Genomic DNA, 27478 nt, shown 5'->3' on the forward strand with positions numbered 1-27478 from the left:
ACTCAGACTAATTTGAGCACAACCAAGCCCCCCCCCCAACAGGACACACCCCCAGCCAATCAGAGCACAAAAAAACCCACATCCAATCAGAGCACAGCCAAGCTCCCACCCAATCAGTTCAAACCCCCACTAGCAGTTAAAAAGGAAGAAACAGCTGCAATCACACATTGCTCCCAGAAGCACGAAGCTGAAGCCTGAAGATGACGAATGAGACTTCGTCGAAACGTCGCCAAGACACTTCCAATTTTACGCGGGAGAAAACCCGAATAACCAAAGACCTATATATATATATATATATATATATATATAACATTTTACAAAACACATAAAAACAAACATAAAGTAAGAGAGCAGAAACAATAAAGGAAAAAATATAAGCAAATGTATAGAAAAAAATCACAAAGATAAAGCAGAAAGAACAAGCTATTTCCTTTGCAGAAAAAGTCAGTACATTTACAAAAGTTCTTATTCTATGATTATAGAAAAAACCCACCTCACTTTTCTTTATTATCTAATTTTTTTCTAATCATCAGAACCACCTTTTTGTTTCACACAAAAGGTCTATAAAAGATTTTCTAATTGAATATATAGATTTTTTTTTCTCAATCAAAGAGTTTAATTTAGCCATCTCTGCAAGTTCTGTCAAGCCTTTCTATTTTTGAGCATATAATAGTCTCACTGCAGTAATCATATACTGTATAAAAACAATTAAAATATTTTAAATATATATATATCATACCAGTGGTGGTGAATCTTTTACTCACCGAGTGCCAAACAGGTATGCACTTCACGCACATGTGTGCCATCTGTGCTAATGCGTGGCTCTTCTAATGTGTGTGAGGTGAGTTGGGTGACAGCTCTACGTGCCACCTTGGGCACACGTGATATAGGTTCACCATCACAGTCATAGGATATGTCATGATTTTTCTCTTGCTTCTTGAGGAACAGCAAAGCCATTAAAAGCTGTTCTATATTCTATGGAATGTGAAACATTAACTTCAAAGCACTTCTGTTGATACCTTAGAGTGGAAAAAAAATACTGGACATGACAACTTTGAACAGCAATTCCATAGTATATGTTTAGTATGGAAACATTGCCACTTGAGATTTTATACATATATAAGAAACTGTTTTATATACTTCAGAGTTATATACACATTTCTCAAAGGATCTTAGGGAATTACGGTGATAGCGAGTTCATGCTTTATTGATTTTATTTTTCCCCCTGAAACTGGATGGTTGTTTTTACTTAAAAGAAATTTGTTAAGTTCAACAGGGAATAAATGAACGCATTTTTGAGATTCTAGGGAATCCCAGGTTAAAATTACCTTCAGCCACCGAAACTCAAGGGATGTGTTTGGGAAAATCATGGTTTCTCAGCCCAATCTTTCCTACAGGGCTATTGTGAGAAAAGTTGGAAGTAAGAGTATTATGGCCAATGCTCTGAGCTCCTTGAGAAAAATCAGAGGTAGGTAGGAAGGAAGGACATCTAAATTAGACCTGTGCATAACATGACAAATATACTCTGTTTCCACCAAAATAAGACATCCCCTGATAATAAGCCCAATCGGGCTATTGAGTGCATGGCAATAAGACCAAGCGCTTATTTCAGGATTCAAAAAATATAAGAAAGGGTCTTATTTTTGGGGAAACTGGTATTTTCTTTCAAAACTGAAATATACACATTGTATTCTAGAAATTCTACCATGCAGGTGGAATACAGTTCAGCAAAACCAAATTCTAGTATATTTTGGTTATTTCAGATTTTTCCTAAAATCTAGACTCAGCAAGGCTGATGTGCTTCTTATTTCTTTCCCATTTTTCTCTGTATGCTTTTCTGCCAGTTTGTTCTCCAATCTCCCCAGCATTTTCCTTTCCTGTCTCTGGTTACTCCCAGCCATTGCCGATGTCCTTGGGTGGATGGGCCGGGGTCTGCTCCTCTCCAAATCAGCTCAGTGGAACGTGCAAGTTTTTCCCCATGCCTGAAATCAAATGCATGTTTCAGTCCAAACATGGACCAAGCAGAAATAGCTGATCCACATGGAGAACAATTGTGCACATTTGAAGGCCAGATCTGTATGGAATACATGTGACCCATTAGAAAATACAGCTGATGCTTTTCCATGTGTGGCAAAATATAGCCTCAGAGGTTACCTCAGAAAAATTATACAGAAAGGGTTACAATAACATGTACAAAAACATGCTTTAAGCTCAGGAAGCAAAGAAAATATTGGGAAGAAGCTAAAATGGCTTTCCTGGGATATAGGAGGGCAGGAAGGAAAGCATAGCCAGGCTTTCAAGATTCCTTCACCATAGCTTGTATCATTAAACATAGTTCCAGTCTCTAAACTTGTGCATTCAGTTTCCTTGAATTGCTGACACATCAATAGAATAGCAGAAGCATACATGTGATTGTGAAATAGGGAGCTGATAAGAAAAACTTATTATCAGAACATTTAATACTTATATAAGCTATAAATGGTACATAACAAGAAATGTTTGAACCTTTTACCATTGTGGTGTTCTTGGATGTATATGCTTTTCAACTTTTATCACATGTGATGAGATGTAAAGATATTTCTATGTTCTTCAATATTTTCTTCTGAATATACAAGCATAATTCTGTGCATGTATATACTCAAGCTTGCTTGATACAGAATAACGGAATTTGAAGAGACCTTGGAGGTCTTCTAGTCTAGTCCAACCCCCTGCTCAGGTTTACAACTTGAGGCTGTTTCCCCTGACCCCCCAGAATTGAATAAAACGCCCCTACATGGAGACCACTTCATGTAAAATAAGTTGTTGCTCTTCCCTGACACTGTATGTATGCCTCAATAAATTATAACTTTCATCTCATTAACTTTTTTTTTTTGCTTGCATAGACATGTACCCAACTTATGTCACAAAGATCCCTTAGTGCACGGTCTCCACACAACACTGGAAAATTCTAGCAAGGCAGTCTTAAGACTAGCAGCTAACAGTAAGCTAGTCACCATAGTTTTAGACAATAATGATGACACCATAAAAGTAATAAGGTTCTATCAGACTGTGACCTGCAGAGAACACCTAAAGCTATGTCACAGAAGAGGTGAATTACAGGTTAAAGAGCCTCTGGTGATTCTGCCACACATATCTCCTCTAATTTGCTCCAAGTTATTTCTTTTCTAACTCTTTAACTTGCTTTTAAGAGCAAGTCCTTGACACTTGACCCTCCCCAAACCTACAGTTCAGAACAGCTTGAGTTTCCTGAAGGCTGTTTCTAGGCTGTTTCAACGGACATGGTACACATGATATTGTACGTATGATCAAATACCATTTAATCATCTTTGCTTTTCAGAAACATATCTAAAACTGGAACCAGTGGATTATCTGCACTGCAAATCTCATAACCTTAAACAATGATTGAAGAAAAATCTTTCTTGAAATCTTTCTACTTATCTAATGATGTAGGTACTGAAAATCTCCATGTTGCTTCTTATGGCTTGAAATTTGGTACTTGCCGATCTCTTTTCCCTTGAATATGAAGGTACAGTAAATATATGCAGTATAATACTGGAAGATGAAGATAGACCCCTCCAGGTCAAAAACAGTGCTGCATTATACGGGTAAATTGACGTGCAATATTTTTTCCTCCAGGACTGAAATAAAGCCTGACTTTTAGCTTCTTTTATGTTATCAGTATTCTTGTTGTTATTATAAGCCATTTTGCCATATTCTCACAATTAAGGCAATCAAATATTTGAATAAAGAATATTCATTCATTCAGTAGTCCTCAACTTATGATCACAATTGAGCCTAAAATTTATGTTGCTAAGTGAGAAATTTGTTAAGTGAGTTTTGCCCCATTTTATGACTTTTCTTGCTACATTTGTTAAGTGAATTAAAGCAATTGTTAAATTAGTGACACATTTGCTAAATGAATCTGGTTGCCCCATTGATTTTGCTTGTCATAAGATTGCAATCGGTGATCATATGACCCTGGGACACTGCAACTGTCATAAATGTGAATCAGTTGTCCAGTACCTGAATGAACATCTTGTGACCATAGGGATGCTGCAATAGTCATAAGTATGAAAAATAGTTATGTCACTTTTTTCGTGCCATTGTAACTTTGAACGGTTGTAAGTAAGTGAACTATTGTAAGTCAAGGACTACCTGTATAATAAGATCTTTATTTAGCTTAATGTGATATTAGTGTTTTGAACTGTACACAGTTGTCTTTTTGCACAATATTAACTATATCTATGCAGGATTTTGCAACTGTCTAAACTACACAATAAGCTGGAAAATCAAGCAAAATATATGACATATTATGTGCCAGATGATTATCTGGGTTGTGCTGTCTGTGATGTTCCTAGTAACAGTTACAAAAAATTACACTGTTCTTTCAAAATGATCTCTGCAATCATTAGGATGTAAGCACATAATTAAGTGTTTTTGGGGAGACACACGTGATAGTACCAGTGTTGTTATTCTGATCTTGTGAGAATATAGTTCTGAAATTTGGGATGTCACAATCCAGACAGCACTGACACATGATTCCATAATATTTTCTTATAATCCAAAAAAGTGTATTATTTATACCATGCAGTCTGAAGACTTTCAATTTGGAGATACATTAGAATGTAGATGAAGGTCCTGTCACTTGTAGCAGAGATAATGAAATGATGGAGAGATTGCAAGAGAATATACTGAATGAAAAGTTAAACAATAATTGTATCCCAGTGGATAGAGAGAAATGTTAAACTTGGGATCACATCTTGAAGATGAGGATCCCTAGGATGTTTGTTGCAAAGAAAGAACCTAGGAGCCCTTTGGATCAAGTTGCTTCTTAGGGTTTTCTGTGTGCTAGAAGATTTCAGGATTGAAGATTCCGAATTGAAGGTTTGGACTGATCTAGCCATACTTTACATGGAGTGATTTTTGATAAGGTAGATGAAATGTCTTAATGAGATGCTGATTAAAATAACACATGTAAAGTTGCAGTGGGGACAGCACATGCATCTTGGGTTATTGAAATTTAAACCTGATTATGAACTATGGCCAACATAGACCATCACACTTTTTTAAAAAATAGGTCACATGATAAAATGGGTGGAACATAGTGTAAACAATCAGAGTATAGTTAACTTTATACTATTTGGATAGTATAGTAAATAGTAGAACAGTATAAATTCAGAGCTATAAGAATATGTAATTGGGAGCCTAATTCCAGATGAAGACAAAATGGATACTATCTGGGTAAACTTTGAACCACTAAAAATTAATTTATAAAATATTCCAAGCAATGCGTATGATAGGAGACTATCAGTTCATAAAAAAGTGATTCTAAAAATCCTGACCCAACATAAAAGCATGCATGTAAGAAAATTATAGGGAAGCTTCGGAGGAAAGGGACAAAAAACTGTCTAAGGAAAATCAACCTAGTTATTGATGACATTTTGGAGGAACCAGCATCTTCCTGATCTTACATGCCCCCACACAAAATGTACCTAGATTACTTTATGACGGAGCTGTTGTCAGAACATAAGAAAGATGCACAGAAATGACCTGGGAAGCCCACTAGCGATGGTCTAATAAGATAAACTTCAGCCAGGGTTTTAAAATTCTTATCAAGTAGCACATGGTGAGTTACTCCTACCTCTCCATCCTGACAGGAACACCATTGTTGGTGTGGATAGGGTGTTGTTTTGATATTTCTCCTCTAGTCCCATGGAAAGGAGGGCACTTCCATCGCCAGGGGAAAGGTTCTTCTGTGAGGAAGGTTCTAAAACCTTCTTCATACACATATAACAGAACTTCACTTACATTTGATTTAGAAGATCCCTTATGTGCTGCTCCATTGGCGGCGTAGGAGCTCTACCTAGATCAGTTTGGCACTCCACATCCATAAATGTTGTTTAATGTCAGGAGTTACCTGATCCATTTAACACTTTATGTGGAGAAAGACATATGACTGTAATTAGCTTATAAAGGAACTCATTCAATAAAACTTAATTATCTGACGGTATCTGTCCTCAGGTGACAGGACAGTAAATGACAATTAAGAGCCAGAGTCTGGCCTCTGCCTTCTTTTCTGAAGATGTAAGAGATACATTCTGCATGTCCACAGACTTTTGTTTTTAAAGAAGTGACATCCCTTTAGCTAAAATCTTTCTGTTAAACTTTGATTGCATATTTTAGCATTATGGATTTGCAACTTTGCTTGCAAAGTTTCATGGATACGGCATCAACTAGGCCAGCTTCATAAAATAATCCCTAAAAGGGGAAGATTTTTGTTCCTGAGGACAATAGATTCTTATACAACGCTTTTTCAGAGTTTTATCTATTTTATTTCTTTCAGAATTAAAGAACTGCTGTCTCTATAGAAAATGAAGAGTAAACATGGCTCAGAGAGTACTAGTAAAACTAGATGTGTTGAAGCGATATGAGAAGAAAAAACTGAGCAAATATGACATGGTGGAGGTATGAGATAACTTTTGAGATAATATACAGCAGAAATATTTGTGATTCAGTTTTTAGAACATACAGTATGTTTTTTCCTATGAGCTTCAAGAAAACCACAGGAACGTGGATTCAGTAGGATTCTCAGAACTGATTCAAACTTCCTGTGCATAAATAAAATATGGAGTGAAACATAAAAGTACCTCTCAGCTTTACTGAGAACAATTAATGTTTCATAACTGGGTTCCCATTTGAACAATGTCATTGCTTCTATCAGCAGAACTGAAAGGAGCAGGGGTGAAATGCTACCAGATCGGACTGGATCGGGCGAGTAGGTAGCGGAGTTTGGTTCTGATTCGCCGATCCAGTAGCAATCGCCGGCTGGCCACGCCCCTGAACCAGTCCACGGCCCGCAGTCCAGCCTTTGCAACACCGGAACACCGGGAAGGTAGCTCGCCACCTGCTCGCCCTCAGGTCTGGGGCCGGAGCCCATTTCCCGAGGCCCCGGAACCGCCACCTTCCCCAACCGGGTCAGGGAATGCACCATTCCCCGACTCTGGCCTTTCCCCAGAGCCGCCGCCCGCTCTTCCTTCGCCCACTTGCTGCCCGCTCGCCGCCTGTTCCCCCTTCGCCTTTGGTCAGGGCCCAGGGATACCTCATTCCCCTGAGACCCCGGAACCACCCCCTGCTTGCCGCCTGCCTCAACCGGGTCGGGGAATGCACCATTCCCCGACACCAGCCTTGTCCCAGAGCCGCCGCCCGCTCTTCCTTCGCCACGCAGCATATACTTACTTTCTTCCAGTGGCTGGCTGCCAGGAAAGGCAAGAGTCCAAAAGTTAGAGTCCCTCTCCTTGAATCTGCTGCCGCCTTTGCTGCGTTTTCTATGCACCGACTGCGCAAACACACACCCGTTTATTTCATTTATTTATCAGCGGCAGGTTGGGTGTGCGCTTGCGCAGCCAGCGCATAGAACAAGGTGGCAGATTCAAGGAGAGGAACTCCGGTAACTTTTGGATGCTTGCCTTTCCCGGCAGCCAGCCGCTGGAAGAAAGTAAGTATATGCCGCGTGGCAAAGGAAGAGTGGGCAGCGGCTTCCCGGTTGAGGAAGCGACGAGCAAGGGGCGACTCCAGGGCCTCAGGGAATGGGGCGGCCCTGGGCCCTGACCAAAGGCGAAGGGTGAGGAGGTGGCAAGCGGGCGGTGAGTGGGCGGCAGCTCTGGAGAAACGCTAGAGTCGGGGAATGGTACATTCCCCGACCCCGTTGAGGCAAGTGGGGGCTCCGGGGCCTAGGTGAAGGGAGAACAGGTGGCGAGGGAAAGGGAAAAGAATTTTTTTTCCCTACTGGGTTATGTGGCCGTGGCTTGGTGGGGGAGTTGTGACTGAGTGGGCATGGCTGTGAGTGACATTGAGTTGGCCACGCCCACTCAGTCACAGGACACACCCACCCACCAAGCCACACCCACAGAGTAGGTAGCAAAAAAATTTAGATTTCAACCCTGGAAAGGAGTGAGTCTTCCCCTCCCTGGGATCCACAAAGTGAAAAAAATGCCAAGATGGTGGCTATGACTGTGCAACTGAAATTCTATTTATGTGCATCACATAAAAATGGATAGAGTTGTGGCCGCCATCTTGATTTTTCCCACTACATCCTATGGACACTCTTGTCTTCATCTCTTGTCATTCTTCATACATCCCACAAAAAACCCTGTTCTGGAATATTTGGGATTGCGGAGCAGAGGATGAATCTTTTGCCCCATTCTGATTGGAATGCAATTTCAGCATTGGATGATTTGCATTTGTTGTTTACCTCTGTGTATTCTCTAAAATGTTACCTTCATTTGTATGTATTTATTTATGCCTTTAAAAATGAACCTTTTGAATACCAGGCTGCCTCTTTCCTGATAGGGCTAGTTTAAAAAGGACTTACATGATACTGTAGATAGCTACTCACACAATCTGTATAAGTATTAATATTTTTAAAAATTACCTTGGTGCTTTACATAGTAGTGAAAAGTGAGTTTACAAGCTAGATACTAATGATTTCCATGTGTGTGTGTGTGTTTAAATCAGTGTCAGAATCTTGGGAAAGTACAATTAAAACCCTATCACAGAACTCCATTGACATTTGATTTTAAATTGTTTTATGAACCTACAACTAAGAAATCAAGTATTCCAGCAATTCCGTCTTTACATAATTCATACATTATAGAAAAGGAGCAGAATTCAACTATGCCGTCTGAAAGGTAAGACTTCTTTGATCTGATCTGAGCGGGTATTGCAGTTTTGCCATGTATTGATCACTTCTGTCAAGACCACAATGAGTGCTGAGTGGCATGTTAAGAGCCACATTTTAAAAGTAGCAGAAGGTTTTATGAAAGATCTTCCAGAGCAGCTCAGGGTAATTCCATAAATCCACTCCATATTTTCAGCTTCACTACCATCAGCATCACAAAGCTGAATAAAAGGAACCAAGAATCACCACGACACTCAACACTGCTGAAGGAGAAATAAGATTATTTTATTGCCACTCCATGCAATAGTGATATAAACCAAACTGCTTGTGCACATACGCCTCATACACATATTCGCATTTATTTATCCAAGCGGGACTGGATTAAAAGTTTTAGTTAATTTTAACTGGGGTTAGTTATTAATTTTTAGGTAATGGGGTTTTAGTATTTTAATTGTAATTTTAAATTTCTGGCCTATTTAAATAAGTTTTTTAATTAATGTTTTACCTTGTATGATATTTGTATTTTATTGGGCTGTAAACCGCCCTGAGTCCTTCGGGAGATAGGGCGGTATAAAAATCTGATTAAATAAATAAAATAAATAAAATTCACTTTGTACTATGTGCATATTTTTGGTCACATCAGTGCAGATCTTTCAGAACTTGGGCTGGCTGGAATTGGCAAGCCAGGAAAGCTGATGTGATGTAAAGACAATCAGGTTTCACCAAGGAACCAGTACAATATAATGCAATGCAATGCAATGCAATGCAATGCAATAATGAACAATGCAACCACTGCAAAAGTAGGAGAAATAGCTTTGAGATATTTATCCACATAGAACACCCTTATCCGAGAAAGCTCGTTGGCTGACTTTTGGTCACTCATACTTTCTCTGTTCAACCTTCCTCACAGGACTGTAGTTGGGGGGTGGGGGGAAAGAGGAGGAGAGAGCACTATCTATACACCTTCAGTTCCTAATTTAATAAATAAAAAATAAATATTTGTTTACAGAGGCCTGTGAGCTCTTTAGAAACTAATTCCAGGCAAGTGTGTGTGTGTAAATCTACCCTAAATGTTCTCAAATTATTGAAGTTCTTTTCTCGAATTGTTGCAGGACATGTACATTAAACCAATTTTGTATTTTACAGCTGGGATATTCCTAGTACTTCAAGCTCTGCATTATCAACACACTTCTCTAGGAATATTTATTCTGGCAAATCTGCTGTGAGGCCATCTAGCGCTCCAAGTTATCTGAAATGTAAGGCAAATGATCTGAAAGACATATTCATTATATTTATGTAGTAAGTTTTTAATTGGAATCTATGCCTGGCTTTTCAATCATTGTCAGCCACAGTTTACTTAACCGATGTTTATGCAATAAATCACAATTGCCTGGGATGACATGTTCCATTCAATCAAGGTTTCTTAACCTTTTTGGGGGATGGACCAGCGGTGGGTTTCAATTTTTTTCACTACCGGTTCTGTGGATGTGGCTTGGTGGGTGTGGCTTGATGGGCACAGGGGAAGGTTACTGCAAAATCCCCATTTCCTCCTGATCAGCTGGGACTCGGGAGGCAGAGAATAGATGGGGGCCAAGGCCAGTCAGAGGTGGTATTTACCGGTTCTCCGAACTACTCAAAATTTCCCCTATCAGTTCTCCAGAACTGGTCAGAACCTGCTGAAACCCACCTCTGGGATGGACCCTTTTAAGAATCTGATAAAACTATGGACCCCTTTTCAGAAAAATATATTTAAATGCTTAAAATGAATTAGTGAAAATCAACTTGCAATTTTTTCCACATCTAAGCTTGTGGATCCCCTGAAATCTGCTTATAAACCCCAAGAGGATCCATGAACCGCAGATTAAGAACCTCTGCACTAAATTGTAAATAATATTTTTTTAAAACCAGGAAAGCTGGGTTCACATAATACATTAAGCCAGATATTCTCAAGCTTTGCAGTCCCTTAAATAATAAATGAATTTGTATGAGCCCTCATATACCAAAAGGAAGTAAATTATTTTGTTGGAATTTGGCTTGGACAAGAAATAAAGAAATAAATATGCCAAACAATTTAATTTTTAAAAAGCACCTAGATATCATAGGGGTTTGTGCAAAGCAAGAAGCAAAGCCCAGCAAAGTTCTGACTGCAGTTCTATCCTTTATGTATAAAATTGATTTGGTTGAAAAAAGGAAAAACTATGTGACCTCACTAAGAAAATCACATTTTAAGCACTAAGCCATAAAGTAATAGTTTACCATGGAGTGGAAATCCCAAACTTGCAAGGTATCAAGATCATTATTTTATAATTAATGAAGGATTCTAAATTTTAAATCACTCTCTCTCCTCTCCCCCTATCTCTCCCACCACCCCGCTGTGTTCTACCTACTTACTTACCTATCTTCCCCAATTTTTAACTCATTTCTTCCCCTCCTGCTGCTTTCTATGGCTTTTGTCTTTCCTTTTTTAAAGCCTACGCCAATGTTGGTGTTGGGAATCTGGGAAAAGAGAAGTTTGCCATATGAGATATATATTCAAATTCTATATAATTTGAAGATTGTGGTTGAAATAAAGTGCCACTCATTTACATTTCCTGTTATAATATAAAAATTTTACTTTTTAAATTCTATGTACTTCTTTTTACAATCCATCTGACATCAGCAATTTTTTTGATGTGGGATAGTACTTTTTAAACATTGCTGATAAAATCTTTGCAAAGTATTACATAATCCCTTTGAGTACATATAATGAAACACCAAATTTTCTTGAACATGTAGCTGGCATTAGCATTTATAAATTTCCCTAAATTCAGTAATGTGTTTTCTAATTGTAGAGCAACTTTGTCCAACCTGATCTTCAGATATTAGATTTCACTTGCCATAATTTCCACCTGGAGTAAATATCTGATTTCTCAAAAACCAATTAAGTATGTTGTTTGGACATCTGAGCATTCCAGATTGATGCCAAGGTCATGTAAAGAAGCCCTCTTTAAGGCAAGCTCAGCCTTGTTTTTTCCTAATAGGCCTCTGCATTATGCTGCGTGATATTTATTCCTGTTTTATTCTGGCTTTTGTTTTCATAATGTATTTCTAAAAGCTAACTTGAAGACTGCAGATGGAAGCTTCTTAATCCTGAAACAAAAATTAAAGCAAAAAAATGCTTATTCCACCTCAGAAGTTCAGAAAATACCAGAAACATTATCAGATGTAAGTTGTACTATTGAGAATGTCATACCTTTAAAAAAAAACACCAGAGAATTTATCACATGATGCCAGTATGTATGCCCCTTGCTCTCGTATGTCAAGATTTAATTTTTCTTTTATTTTTTTAGAAAATCCTAAAAAATTCAAATCAACCTACAAAGCACAATCTCAAAAATGATAAAAGAATAAATGAAATCTGATGCCACTACAATTTAGGAGAATATTCAGCAAAATGCCTTTTTAAACATATTTTTTTCATTTCTTTTTCATAGCTGGTCATGTGATGATCTCAGTTTTGTTTCATCTTTTCTTTCATTTCAGTTAAATTCTACCATTTCTGCTTCTTTCATTCCAAATCATAATCATCCATATGCCACTGTTCTCCCAGATAGATATAAAGTAATAACATCCACCACAGCTTCATTCTATCAAAACTTCCACCTAAAAAATTATAATAAGATAAAGAAGATATAGCTTATATTATCCATACTAATGCTGAGGTCAGTGCCACTCAGTTTGTGCCAGTTTTTCTCAAATTCATCCAAAATTTTAGTTTTACCCCAAGGTTATCACACTATTACTGTATACATAAATTGGCACATCAAATCTAGCAATTATTTGTAAGCCAACATAATCTTGTTCACATACCAACAACCAAAAAGCTGAATGCAATATACTGAATCACATTGTTTAGACTTGAATAATCAAAAGCAATTCAATGTAAACTATTGACTTGATTTGGGTCTCTGGGTTGATTTGAGTCAAATCTCTGAATTAGATTCTTGATTCAAACAATTTTAGTGGGGGGGGGAGCCTTTCAACACATGTGTGAAGGCTACCACCCTTCAAATCAATCCAGGGACAACAAGTTTAATTCAATAATTTGATCCGGATCAATGACCCAACTGAAAAAAATTAATTTGATTCAAAGAGTTTAATCAAACTACCTTTGAACTGAAACTCCCTATCAAATCTTCACATAGTTGCAATATTCAAGCTTTTATTATTGACAGTGGAATATTTCTAATCAATGTATCAGTCATAAAGCCTGCATGCACAAAAGTAAAATGAATTATTCTTTTACTCTCCTTTGAATATTTTGTTTTACACTCAGTTGTTTGCTGAAATGCCATAATTTTGCCTCTGATTACCCCATTCTTCTTTTTTGTGCCTTCATATCGGTCTTGATTCCCACTCATACCATTTTCTTGGCAACATTTTCAGAAGTGGCATACCATCGCCTGTTTTGTAGGGTTGAGAGAGAGTGGCTAGCCCAAAGTCACTCAGCTGGCTTTGTGCCTAAGATGGGACTAGAACTTAATATCTCCTGGTTTCTAGCCTTTAACTACTACACAAAATTGGCTCTCCCGTATTACACTGTGAGGTAAAAAGAACACATTTTGGATTTCTTTCCCAAGATAAAAGATAATGGTATAAAGTATTAATGTTCAAAAGGATGAAGGTATATTTTTCCTTATGATAGGTTAGCAATAACTGTACGATTTCTCCCTTTTCATCATCTTTCTTAAATTTAAGGAAATGGTTGATGTTTTAGGCATAGAAGATTGGATAATACAGTTTCTGGAAAGTGTGGTTAAAAAAAGTCAAGATGGTGGCTGTAATGGTATGATCAAAGCTCTCAGTCATGGCCACCATCCTAACCTTTTTGAGCATGCCCAATGGACACTCCTGAATAGATAGCTCATGCAAACAAATATATCTGTTAATTGAAATTAATACATAGACTATATGTATAAGATAGCAACTAAAATGAAATTACCCATTTAACCCTGGTGTAATTAACACTAAAAAAAAAAAGACATGATCACAATCTGATTTAAATTCCAGCAGTTGAGCTTTCATTAACTTTGCTATGGTCACGTTAGCTGGAGACAGCAAGGAGAAAGAGAGAGATAAAAATCTGATGACTAGCCAGAAAAAGTGAATAATAATAGATAATGAGCTCTTTCAACAAGTCCCTGTAAGCAAACAGAAAATAACAGTGTACATGTTCTCTGTTTCAATATTGCCATTTCAAAGCGGGTTTATGCAATTATGTAAGAGAGTACATTCAAGTATGTGTCTGGAAAAATGCCATTTTAAAATGCTCCTGCAAATAGGAATCTGCTATATCAGATCCGTTGAGTGGAGTTGGTCACAACTGAATGGCTGATGACAACAATGATATCAGAACTGTTTAAAAGAGATTTTCTGAGAATTTTCCCATATTAAGAAAAGTGGAATATCAAAAAGTGATGCCTTGTTTTGCACAAGTTGATAACAGTTGTAATGAAAATCTATGCCTCTAGACTTCAGTGAAATTCACTGTCGATCATGGAAGGAAGTTGAAGGAAGGAAATTACAGATAACCCAACAATGGGTCACATGAGTTGGAGCATATAAGTGGTTTATCGCATAACACAGATATGGCTTCCTTGCCTGTAACACTAAGCAAGATGATCGTGCATGAATAACAATGGTCATTCATGATATGTGAAAGCACCTTTGCATGATAACATTACATCAGGCACCATCTCTACCTCTAGTGATATTTTGAACATGTTGCACATCTTTTCCAGTTGAATTTGTTGCCTGCAAGAACCTGTATTAAATGGGATGGAGAGACATCTGTCAGAGAGACAAAAGGTTGGAGAAAATAAATACTCATTATGAACCACAGCAAATGCATTTAAATAACACATAGATTTCAGGAATGAGAGGACTGGTTCAGATATTCAATACAGTTGAAAAAATTGTGTTAGCGTTGTATATCTTAAGACTGAACTTCAAAGGCTGAAAAAGATTAGCTTGGATTCCTGAGCAAATAGCATTTGGATTAGGATTTATTTATTTAAATGTACTTTATTTTCTATGACTGATGCATTTAAAATAAATGTAAAGACATAATATTTTATTACAATCATCTATTTCAATATGTATGATTGATTCAAAGAAGTTTGTTGCTTGTAACTTCGTTACAAGAATAAGCAACAATAGGTTGCAAAGTTTGGAAGTGAAGGAACCAGCCACAAGAAGTGGACCAGAGAAGAGAATGAATGAATGAATGGATTAGTTAATTAATTAATTAATGAACAAATACAGACAAATTAAGACTAATGCTGGAGATTTTCTTCCGCTCAAATGTTACTGATAATGTTGAATATTTTCAATGACTAACTCAAACATTAGAGTAAACAAGATGCCAATCCAAACACATTTCCCCAAAATGACAGATTTAATTCTGGATGAAAACATTCATAGATGTGAGTTAGCCTAATCTTAAAATGCAAACAAATTCCCCAAAGGCCTGAAACTGTCTTTGTGACTCACTGGCTCCACAGGGTAAACAACTTGTAGTTTGGACATTGCGCTAGCATGTGAATCAATCCCCAGATCAATCTCTTAATCATAGTTATGCTTCCCTTTAGTTATATCTTCTCCACTTTTTTCCCAAGTCCATCCAACTGTAAGCCAATTTTCCCTAACTTGGTTTCTCAACCAAAAGTTATGCTGGCTGCAAATCAGTTGTAGTGCAAAATATCTAAAAGGCATTAGGATGAGAATCTCCAAGTGAGATGATTACACTAGGCATTTTTGTGTGTGAAGAAACAAATGGCTTCTATTTGCTGATAGCACTGTATTTTTGAAATAAAACCTACTCCTATTTCAGATGACATTATAAATCAATCTGAGGCCAGAAGGGAACCTACTCAAGATCTGAGAATGGAAAATAAATTCATAGTTGGTACAAGTGAGCATTTGCGATCAATTGGCCAGGATGAAAGGTAATTAAGCATAATTAGAAAAATATTTTCTTTCTTTAAAATGAGAGCTGTAGATCATTTTTCATTTTTATGTTTACTGGTAGACATGTTTGAATGTTGTTCTTTATCCCACATCAGAGGGATGGAACTGGCAAGGATGTGATATAAAGTCAGTTAAGACACAGTCCCACTGTAAAAGGAAATGGGGATTCCTTTAATTTCCCCTTTCCAGAAAAAACCAACAACCTTACAAGCCCCAAATTTACTTACACATGTAAATGTAAATTTAGGATTGTAAGCCACTTAGAATCACCTTTAGGCATGGCATCTCATAATAAATAAATAAATCCTGAAAATCTTACCTGAACAAGCAATAGTTCTGAGACTAATTAGCTGAACCCTGAATCTAGGGGTCATTTATATTGTGCTTCTTTCAAGACAAAACCAACGCTTATTATAGCAAATAAATTTTAGAGGCAATTATTAATAAAAATATAGAATTTATGAGGTCTTGTGTATTGACATGCATATTTAAAAGTAGAGTAAAAAGTAGAAAAGTCTGTGGCATCATCTCTCCATCAGTTCTGTGAAGAAAGCCTTTCCTTTCCCTTCCCTTCAAACAGCACATCTAAATCATAAAATAAAATGAAAAATTATAATAATTTCTTCCTACCTATTGAAGTCTTATTGAAGATGAAACTGAAATACTTTGGCCACCTAATGAGAAGGAAGGACTCACTGGAGAAGAGCCTAATGCTGGGAAAGATTGAGGGCAAAAGAAGAAGGGGACGACAGAGAACCCTAACCCTAACTAACAACAACAACACTGAAGTCTATTCTTATTTAACACAGCATTGAAAGCTAGAATATTAAGACTTAATGTTAAAAGAAACCGACATTTTCTTTATATAGAAATAAGAGACAAATCAAAAAAAGAAAACAAGTAAGTGCAAGTCTTAAAAAGGTAAACTTAAGAAATTTGTAAGTGATTTCTGACTTTCTCAACTGATAATTACAATTTTATTGTCCTTCCTTCATTAGATATTAAGCAAATCCATCTAGCTCATTTAATCCATAGTCTTCAGATCCAGAATACAGGATAACAGTTGAAAGATACTTTGGAGGTCTTCTAGTCCAATCCACTGTTCAAGCAGGAGATCCTATACCAGTGATGGCTAATCTTTTTGCCATCGCGTGCCGGGACGGGGGTGTCGACGCGTGCATCCCCACACTCATAATTCTATGTGCCCTGCCCCCATGCATGGGACCGTGACCCCCGGTTCCCCCCCCCAGCTCCTGGCATGCGATGGTCCGGTAAGCCCATTTTTCTCTCTCACCTGGCTCCAGAGCCTCTGTATGAGTCTGGGGAGGGCGAAAACATCCTTCCCCACCTCCCCCGGAGGCCCTCCGGAAACAAAAAATGGCCCATTTCCCAACTTCCAGTTGGACAGGAAGTGACTTTTTTGCTGTCTCCAGCCTCCAGATACTCCTAGAGAGGCTCTGGAGGCTGGGAACAGCAAAAAATGTCATTTCCTGTCCAACCAGAAGTTGGGAAATGGGCTGTTTCTGACCTCCAGAGGGCCTCAGGGGGTGGGGAAGCAGTTTTCACCCTCCCCAGACTCATAGAGAGGCTCTGGAGCCAGGTGAGAGAGAAAAATGGGCCTTCCCCACCATCCCTCAGGCCCTCCAGAGGCAGGAAACAGCCTTTTTCCATATTTCTGGTGGGCCCAGAAGGCCCAAAAATCAGCTGGCACACCGGAGATGAGCTCGCATGCCCACTGATATGGCTACAAGTGCCATCTGTGGCACGCGTACCATAGGTTTGCCATCACGGTCCTATAACATTCTGGACAAATGGCTTTCCAATCTCTTCTTAAAAACCTCCAGGGATGGAGTAGCCACAACTTCTGAAGGCAAGCTGTTCCACTGGTTAATTATTCTCACTGGTAGCAAATTTCTCCTTAGTTTTAGGTTGGCTCTTTTTGTTAAGCTTCCATCCCATTACTTTTTGTCTTGCTCTTAGGTGATTTGGAGAAATAGATCATGATGTCATTTCTTTCTTCTTTCAACAAAAAAGTCCTTATAATGTTTTAAATCTTCCAGAAATGTTTGTTGCTTTTTCTCTGATCAAACAGGTCAGTTTGGCCATTTCTGTGAATTTTGACATCTGATTCCTCCACTATGGGGATTTTATTATTCTTCCATAACAGAAATCCAAATTTTGGATGTGATACAAGTCCATAATAGAATTATAACCCAAAAATTGTTTCCAAGTTGGGTTAAACTGATAAGTCTTTTTCATTGCTTCTTTTTAGTTTCCTAGATCAGAGAGTTGAACTACATTTTCCTCCTTAATATTTCCAACTTTGGCATTTCAGTCTCCAACTAGAAGCAGCACATCTTGCTCGCAGGTTCTACTGATTTCTAATTTTTAATTGATCATAAAACTCACCAACTTCCTCCATCAGTGATTGCAGCATAAACCTGGATAATTGTCATATTAGTCACAAAATCTATTAGTTTCCCGGAAAATAGGACCTACCCCAAAAATAAGCCTAGCCCGATTTCCAAGACTATGCCTAATATAAGCCCTACCACAAAAATAAGCTCTAGTGAAGGAGGGTGGGCTGGCCAGCATAGGAGGCGGAGTGCACATGTGGGCCAATGATATCTGTTCAGCACAGGTGAGTTGAGTACCTGTGCAAGCAGCAGGCAGAAGCAGAGGCAGGGGGGAGGCAGGCGATCTGGACGCACTGCATAGGTCATGGGAAAGGCGGGCCAGAGTGGCAGCTGCCCGCAGGCTTGTCTTTGTGCAGTGGCACTGGCAGCAGACAGATGCAGAGGCATGGGGAGAGGCATGTGATCTGGACACACTATGAAGGCCATGAGAAAGCCGAGTGGTGGACAGCCAAAGCTTGCCTGCAGCCTGTGCGGCATGTTGGGATCATCTGCCTTCTGCTCTATGCAGCCCCAGAGTGTGCTGACCAAGGTGACGGCAGGCTGCAGCTGCTGCCAGATACTGTTGGTCCATGCGCACTTGCTGGCTCTTGTGTGCATGCTGGGAGTAGGGACCCCAGCCAGCTGATCACCCTGAAATTGTGTTTCCCTGAAAATAAGCCTTAGTACTTATTTGGGGCCCAAAAGAACAAAAATAAGACTTATTTTTGGGGAAACACAGGTAGATATTATTTGGTCATTGATTGCATTATAACCATATACTCTTCTCACTTATGAAAACTCACTGTCCCAACACTGGCTTTTCATGTCCTGAGTAGTAAGTGGTGTGATCTTCTGATTGAAAGTGTCCAAGTTCAGTTCATCTCAATTCATGGATTCCTAAAACGTCAATGTGTAGTTGATTCATTTGACTTTCATTGTGTTAAGCTTCCCCACATTTTTGCTACTAATATTCCATGTTCCCATTGTAATTCTGTCTTTGCACATTTGAGTTTTGTTTTTCTATATGGGAAGATCAGCAACTAAATATCCTGAAGGCTTTAATGTAGTCACCTTATCAACACTATTTGCACTCTGAAAGATCCTCAGAGGCATGTTGTTGTTGATGTTATCCATTCAGTTGTGTTTGACTCTTGGCAATTCTATGGGCCAGGTCGCTCTACATTTTCTGAACTTGCACTACTTGGGTTTTTCTATGCACTGGTTTGATGGTGTATTGCATGTTGAGTACCATTCAATCTGAGAGGGCCGTCATCTGGCATTATAATTGTCAGTCATGTGTCCATGTGGTTTCTTGGTAAAAATACAGGAGTGGTTTACCATTGCCTTCTCCTGTGGAGTACAGAGTGATGCCTTTTCCAGTGTCACTAAACAAGCATCTGCCTCCAGTATCTTCCTAGATCACTACTGTCCAATATGGGTGCCCACTCACTTTAGCTGGGAAGCTAGAATGACATTTAATTTTTGGATGATCCTGCTGGGAATATACACTTGCTCTGTTCAATCCTTCCAACAACATCCCCTACAGGGGTGGGCTCTACTTACCTTTACCACCGTTTCGCAGCGGGATCACACACGCACACTTGCTTCTGTGCATGCATTTCTGATGATGTCGGGGTTGGTGGGCGGAGCCTCCCCCTGGTTTTTCTGGTTTTAGAACTGGTCCAAACCGGGGGCAACCCACCACTGATCCCCTAACACAGTGGTTCCCAACCTTTTCTTGTTTGAGGCACAACCTTTTCTTGTTTGAGGCACCCTTGGAAAGCCTTTCAAAAGTTCCCGGCACCCTTATAAGGAAATAGATATTTAAAATCTCCGTAGCTCAAAAGTTCCCGGCACCCTCAAAAGATCTCACGGCACCCCTTAGTGCCGCGGCACACTGGTTGGGAACCACTGCCCTAACACAATATAGCAATTTGCTTCTACATGCTATGAATTTGTTCCTTAAATTTCTTGAATCTCCAAAACTTCATCCATATCCAAATCAAGACTAGTTTTAAGTAATTTTTTCATTTCTCTATTAACATCTTTCCTAAATCTTCGGATATCCCATTAAACTTCAAATTATTTTTGTAATCCTGTTTAGCTGTTCGTGGTTCAGTTTCTGACTTGTTTAACTTGATCATTTAATTTCTCTGAACTAAAACAGTTCCTCGTGTTCTGTTTGCAAATCTTTAATTTCTTTATCTTGAGTTCTAATTTGAAATTGTTTGTTAATTTTTCAGATTTATCTTAAAAATAATGCAATTTTTCATTCAAATCTGATTGTTTTTGTTGAATTAATTTAGTTATACTACTTTCTACTATACATAATCTACTTTTAAGAGGATTTTTAATTTGTGGTAAACCAACAGAGAAATCAATTAATGATTCTGTTTGGACTCTTCTCATTATGTTGTTCTCTTCTTAGTGTGTCATTTTCTACTCAAGTCTTTTCATTATGTAAGACATATTATGTAAGACAAATTATCCAGTTTGGAGTAAGATACAGGTTCTAGATAACATTTAGATACTATAATAGAGAACAGAGAATAATAGGTTTGGAAGGGACCTTGGAAGCAAAAAGGAATAAAGAAAAGCCTTGAAGGAATTTCAGATCTTAACGCTACACTATAGTGACCAGGCGTCCCACTTTTCGTGGGACAGTCCCGCTTGTTATTAATTTGTCCCGCATCCCGCGGCAATTCCAAAAAGTCCTAGTTTTTTTTTGTTTCACTCCCATTCTGAAAATGGGAGGTGGCAACGCAAGAGAAGGAGGCGGAGAAGGGGGAGAGGCAGAGAAGGGGGCGCGAGAGGGAGGAGAGACGCCGCTTGACTTCACCCGAGAGGAAGAGAAGAGCCGAGAGGAGAGCCAAGCCTGCCTGGAAGAGCCGAGAGGAGAGCCGAGCCTGCCTGGAAGAGCGGAGAAGCAGCAGCCGCTCCTCTTCCTTCAGGAAGATGGCAAGACTCAGCATGCATGCGCAGCCCCCCCTCCCCCCGTCAATGGTGTCCCGCTTTGCCATCGCTGAAATCTGGTCACTTTACGCTACACCCTAGCTATACTCATTAAACTCTTAAAAAGAAACTTAAAATACTGGCATTTTTTACATCAAAACTGGCATTTTTTATACCATTTCTAGTACAAATGTTGAAAATCATAAGTAGATATTCTTTATGTTGGAGCTCCCTCTTGCAGTTAAAAGACATAGAAGTTGTCAATAGGCAGACAGCAGTGATGATGACTGTAGGAAAGTAAATCCAAATAAGGCAAAGAGAATCACAACCAAAATACAGATGGGTAAAATTCTCATTGGCATAGTATTGAACCTTAGATAACCATGTGATCTGCTGTGTTATCCTTTGAGAGAAAGATCATACAGGATGTGATCGGATTATAGGTTAACATTTAGGTTGATCATAAGGTTTTTTTAACCCCAATGCTGGATGGTCCCAATAATCATCTAAGAAGATCTAAGATCATTTAAGAAGAGCATATATCAAAATTAAAATAATGTGATGGCTTCAATAATAAGTCAATAGTTACTTACCTAAACAGAATGATCAATAGATGTGGGAATGACGTCATATTTCCTACTGGATTTCCATTGACTTTGCTTGTGGGAAATTGACAGGAAGTATTGGAACAACAACAGCTGTGACTTCATGTATAAAATTGGTCTGAACATCATGGAAATTTCAATTCCACAGAAATTAAAAGTTCTGGATTGTTATGCATTCTTTAAGTTAATAGATTTTAGCTATCGTGATCCAAACATTATTGCAGTGTAATGTACCATTTGAGCTAACTTGAAGGTACAAACAGACACAGACAAACCCCCAGGACAGTTTTAATAGTGTACAGTTGTTCTTATCAATCCCTGTCTCTCTCTAGTTTTCTCACAGAAAACTAGTAAAACAAAAGAATACTACCTTCTCATAAAAACCCTTGTTATGTATGTTGATCAATTACCGTATAACTCACAACAGCCCTTTTCCCTTTAATAAGCAAATGAACTTTTAACGCTGTTACAAAAATCTGTTTAATAACTGAACAGTCAGAAGGGAAAAAAATAAACCCAAAGAGTCAGCTTGAAAAGATAATTACAGTTTTGAGATCATAGAAACATACACTCATAAATCTCAAAATCAAAGAGAGGACTTCAAAAGAGATATAATGAAAGAAAAATAAAATAAATGGACACTTTCATTAAAACCTGAAAGATGACTTAGTTAACTGTCATTGCTCACCACTCACCCCAAAACTGTAGAGGGCTTACAGAGAATACTTGAAGACTATAGTTTTCTAGACCTCCACAGAAGGAAAATTGCTGTTTTGCCAGATTTTTGAAAATTAATGGTGATTAAAAACATTTTTTTCTATAGTCGGGAAAGAAGAAATCTGAAACAGTATATCCACTGAAACAACTCCATTGTCTCTCCAACAAGCTGTCATCTTGAAATCCCAAGATCTTATTTAATTGTAGGCTTTTCTTCTGATTTGTACAAACATGACAAACATGCCGGTTCTATCCGGCTCGGGAAAATCGGTAGTGCCGGCGGTGGGAGGCTCTGCTCACCCGCCCGGACGTCATCAAGTCCTGTTTTTGACCCTCTGTGCATGCGCAGAAGGCTCTGCGCACGTGTGGAGAAGGCGCGCGTGCTCACCTTTGCGAACGGGTAGCGAAGGTGAGTGAATTTCACCCCTGCCTGTTTCCAATATTATTTGTACAGTGGAAACTCTCATTAAAAAATACACACAAAAGTTCCTTCTGATTAAAAAAAAAATCATAAATGTCATGCTCCCTATGTATGCCATAATGAATTCAATATGGCAAACCTATTTTCAAGAGAAAAGAACAGCCAAGAAGGAAATGGATGTATCTTGCTAAACATTCAGCATCCTGACCTACTCCTTGCTGACAGAGGATACACAAAGGTAGTGTTCAGATACTTAATAAATTGACTTCCTTATGGTCAAGGAAATTGAAGCAAGTCTTCCCTTGGTAACTAGATGAGGCCAGCAGATTAGGATCTTGCAAGATGTTGCCTAACATATCCAGATGTTTTGCCACACCAGGGATTTAAAGCTTTTTTTTTGTATTGGGCTCAAAAGCCAACAGGTAACAATTAGGAACTTAAAATAGATTCTTATTCTAACTTGATGATTAACAGTCTTCTACTGTATTTTCTGCTAGCTGTAGAGTTTGGTTTGTCTCCAACCCACGTATAGTATAGTCCAGTAATCCAACTGAGTGGTATTCATAGCATATTAGTCAGAGGTAGGTTTCAGCAGGTTCTGACCAGTTCTGGAGAGCCAGTAGCGGAAATTTTGAGTAGTTCAGAGAACCAGTAGTAAAAATTCTGACTGGCCCTGCCCCCATCTATTCTCTGCCTCCCAAGTCTCAGCTGATTGGGAGGGAATGGAGATTTTGCAGTAACCTTCCCCTGCCATGCCCACCTAGCCACGCCCACCAAGCTATGCCACATCCACCAAGCCACACCCACAGAACCAGTAGTAAAAAAATTTGAAACCAATCACTGATATTAGCCCAAGTAGGATTGCAATTGAAACTGTAGCTGGAGATGAACAAAGGCTCCCCTAGCTGTGATTTTCACCTGCTATCTAAGCAGGAACTAAGAATTAACTACTAGTAATATAGTATTATTCATTTAAATGTTGATTGTCTATTGACTATTAATCTTCTTGTTTTAAAGGAAAGTCAATCTTCCCAAAGATTATTTAATTAATGATGGACAAAACATTGAGGCTGGCTTTATCTATGACAACAAAAGTGGTTTTAAAAAGAAGGAAATGCCTCTCCTGCCTCTGAGCATTATGGATGAACTAGAAAATTCAAATGGCAAAACAATCAGTGTTAGATGTACACAAGCAGAATCACAAAATCAAATGGTATGCGCTGTTTTCTTACCCTTTGCTCTTTAACCATTATTGTTGTTAAAATTTTGTAAGCTAATAACATTTTATCACAAAAATCCAAATTTCCTTGAGTTTATGATGGATCTTTTTTGGGGGGGAGGTGAGGGAAACAATAACTTTTATGAATCTAATACAGAAGATGTATTAGCACAATCAGTTTTATTTGTGTTATGCTACTGAAAGATATATGTTACTTATATCAGTGCAAGAAATGAAGTTGGAGATTATGGGTTGGCATTATGAAAGTTATACAGTTGGAAATCTTTGGTAGAATTAGGGCACGAAACTGATTACAAAATGAATTAATGGGATCACTTTAAATCCTGCCCAGAAACCAATTGGACTTCAGATTCAGAATAAATATGCATGAGAATTTCTACCAATTTATGATTGGTAAACCCAACCTAGGGAGCAAATTTACCTGAGTGTAGTAGAAGGTATTTATAGTTGAAAAAGGTGATAAATAGGCTTATGGTGGCTTGGCTCTGCATCAACGTGGCACTGCCTACTACTATGGAAACACTGGAATTGTTGAAACTTCACATCGTTTCTGAGCATCAATGGCAGTTTCCATAGCTGGAAAAGGCTTTGTACCAAAGTGGTTTTACATAAGAGGCATAGTGAAGCATTATCACTTTATCCTCACACACAAGAAGAGATTGAAGACTTTTTGCAAAACAACTTCAAGGGGGAGGGGATCTTCTTGCCAAGCTCCATTGAAAATTTGTGCATCCGGGTAATAGATATTTGTCTTTAAATCAAATTTTGCTTTCCCCCCCTACTCTCCAAGTACCATAATTAAGTAAGATTATAAATTAGAAGATTTCGGCTACGGTACTGTTTTTTTTTTAAACCACAAACTTACTAACTTACTTCGCTTTTGAAAAAGAAAATATTCAAAACATCCAACTACTATAGTACTAGGGCTATTCTGGATTTATATGTGAAAAATCCAAGTGTGATCCATTGCTGTCTCTAAACTTCAATTTATGGTTTAAGATTAAACTTTTAAAGCTTAAATTTCTTTGCAGGGTTTGTGCAAGTCTGGATATAAATTTGAACTTCTTGAAAGTTATATGAATGGGGTTTCAGGAATTTAAGAAATAGGCAACAGATAGTTTTAAATAATTTCAAGAGATACAGGTGTCAGTATGAACTCTCCCTATGTGTAACAGTTGTATTCTACTAATTGGTATCAAAGTTTCACTGTCTCTTTCTTTTTGTAGAAAATGAGTGAATCCTTTCCTATCGTTTGTCATGAAAGAAGCAGGGGGAACTTTGCTTGGAATCAATGGCTTTTGTTATATGGAAAGAAGACACTTGATTATTTGAATCAGGATAATGAAGCATGTATGGACCTGAATCCAGTTCTACAAAATAATTATGATGAATCCATTGCAATAATCAAAAGTAAAACATATCCTCATTCTAGTCTGACAGCAAAAAGAAAGAAAAAACCCACTATTACTAGGAAATCAAAACCCATTACCATTCAGATTTTATCTTTGGAAAGGCAGTTAAGTAAACTTTCTGTAAATTCTCAGAAAGGGACATCTTTGGTTCAGAAAACCCACGGGCATTTCACGAAAAGAATTACCAGGCATGTTGTAACCGAGAAAACTATTCTTCAAAATATGTCCCAGCGTAACAAAGACATTCTTATGGCAGATGGAAAAAAACCTACAGGTTTTGTGGAACCCAGTCTCTCAACTGTCTCAAGAATAAAATCCTCACTTGCAGAGTTTTTGAAAAAACCACTGACTAAAAGTAAAGAAAGGTTTAAAAAGAGTAAAGCAATTGTCGATTACATACCCTTCCCAAAACCAATTCCAGTTTGTGAGGCTCCAGAGGGGTTGGTTGGCTGTAAAGTGCCCCTTTTAATGGATTGTACCTTGAGAAAGCCCAGTGACAAACTATCAGCTGATAGAAGCAGCTCTGACCAGGATCCCTTCTTAAATGAAACTACAGCTGACATGGAACTCAGAGCCCAGGATCTGGAGTCTTCATTGAGAAAAAGTGGAGAGACATCTAGCGAGACGACAAATTCATCCTTCCTGCTAGACTTAAATAACGAAAGCCTGGAGTCTGAGAAATCAGCCATATATTCAAAAGATAAGAGCAGTGGAGACCCTTCTACTGTGATAAGTATACCAACAGCATCACCTGTTACTTCAGAATCTCCATCCCTTTCAAGGCCTGGAACAAGCAGCAGTGGCAAAACAACATAGCTCCAACCTCTGAGTTACTTCTTGTTGTGTCAAAAGTTTTTTGGACTGACAATAAATATGTACACAGCACACGGTGGATTAGATTTATTGCCATGTTATATCAGGTCATTTGCTGCAATACTTGAAATACAGGTGGGGCATTGGAATGTAGCACTTTTCAGAGAGAAAATCAAGATATATTGAGAATAACAAACAAGAAAAAATATGAATGTAAAGGGTATTTTTTTCTTCTTCTGGTATTACTTTCCAATTTGCAAAAGAATGTGGTTCCAAAGGATTAGAATCTTCTGCATTTGCTTTTTCTTCCCTTCACCCTTTTTAAACTTGTCTGGCAGTGGGATAATGGGATAAAGTTCCCACTGAGGGATCTTTCAAAAGTGCTTTTTTTCTTCAAAAGGCATCTTTTCCTTGAGGAAGAAAAAAACGTTTCGCTTCTCACCTAAGTGGTTTCTTGGATGAGAAGTGAAACATTTTCTTCTTCTTCCTCAAGAAAAAAACAGTCCAGCTGCCTTTTGAAGAAAAAAGCACCTTCAAGACAACTGTGACCTGGATGACTGGGCATCTCCACAGATATTTAGTGGATTGTTTGCTTCAGGCCTTATGAATACTTAAATGTTTTTTCTTCACATCTGGGGTTTTCAAATGGCTCATTCAATTAAAAATATATCTCGGACTTTAATGCATAGTGCTTTGCATTCACCATTGTTCTCACCTCTGTTGTACAATGGGAGTTGGGTCTACTCTGAGCCGGATCAGTGAAATTTCAGCACAAGAAAGTTTAGGTGTGCAAGTTATTTTCCTTTTCCTTTGCACTTTTGATCCAGCCACCTGCTTGAATTCACTTTTCCTTGTAGTAAAGTGATTTGTGTTCTTCAATTGACTGGATTAAAACAAAAAATCTGGGTTGAAGGGTTGTTTTTATACATCATCTTCCAAACCAAATTTTTATGCTGCTTTGAATCTAAATCTTGCTTATATGGGCACTAGTTCTCAATTTAATTAAAGATTGGATTTGTTATTGTTAGTTGTGAAGTTGTGTCCAAGCCATGGACAATGTTCCTCCAGGCCTTCCTGTCCTGTCCCGGAGACCATTTAAGCTCACGCCAACTGCTTCAGTGACTCTGTCCAGACACCTCCTCCTCTGTTGTCCCCTTCTTCTTTTACCCTCAATCTTGTCCAGCATTAGGCTCTTCTCCAGTGAGTCCTTCCTTCTCATTAGATGGCCAAAGTATTC

At 38.3% G+C, this 27478-nt stretch overlaps 2 protein-coding genes across 6 annotated transcripts in view; one reads left to right on the forward strand and one right to left on the reverse strand.

Annotated features, from left to right (window-relative positions):
* Window positions 1-7447, reverse strand: part of IL23R (interleukin 23 receptor) — a 60550-nt gene extending 53103 nt beyond the window's left edge. For 3 of the 5 annotated variants that reach the window (XM_058178955.1, XM_058178951.1, XM_058178952.1), the window contains exons 1-2: window positions 7237-7447; window positions 765-1019 (exon numbers count right to left, since the gene is read on the reverse strand). The gene's annotated coding sequence lies outside the window, so the exon portion shown is untranslated. Of the gene's footprint in view, window positions 1-764; window positions 1257-1705; window positions 1793-7236 lie in introns of those variants that run through there. The other 2 variants (XM_058178954.1, XM_058178953.1) reach the window with 2 other exon arrangements.
* C3H1orf141 (chromosome 3 C1orf141 homolog) lies at window positions 6385-26244 on the forward strand. Its single transcript, XM_058176665.1, has 8 exons — window positions 6385-6465; window positions 8515-8687; window positions 9824-9933; window positions 11772-11881; window positions 14458-14524; window positions 15549-15663; window positions 23794-23989; window positions 25243-26244. The coding sequence occupies exons 1-8, from the start codon at window positions 6385-6387 to the stop codon at window positions 26242-26244; spliced, it is 1854 nt and encodes a 617-aa protein (XP_058032648.1).
* Window positions 26245-27478: the final 1234 nt, after the last annotated feature.

This window comes from Ahaetulla prasina, chromosome 3 (assembly GCF_028640845.1).
Source record: "Ahaetulla prasina isolate Xishuangbanna chromosome 3, ASM2864084v1, whole genome shotgun sequence".
In the NCBI taxonomy this organism is placed as follows: Eukaryota; Metazoa; Chordata; class Lepidosauria; order Squamata; family Colubridae; genus Ahaetulla; species Ahaetulla prasina.

Coding starts and splice junctions, on each gene's coding strand:
- C3H1orf141 (XM_058176665.1), top strand. CDS start 6,385: ATGGCTCAGAGAGTACTAGTAAAACTAGATGTGTTGAAGCGATATGAG. Junction 6,466..8,514: donor GCAAATATGACATGGTGGAG/GTATGAGATAAC, acceptor TGTTTAAATCAG/TGTCAGAATCTTGGGAAAGT. Junction 8,688..9,823: donor TCAACTATGCCGTCTGAAAG/GTAAGACTTCTT, acceptor TGTATTTTACAG/CTGGGATATTCCTAGTACTT.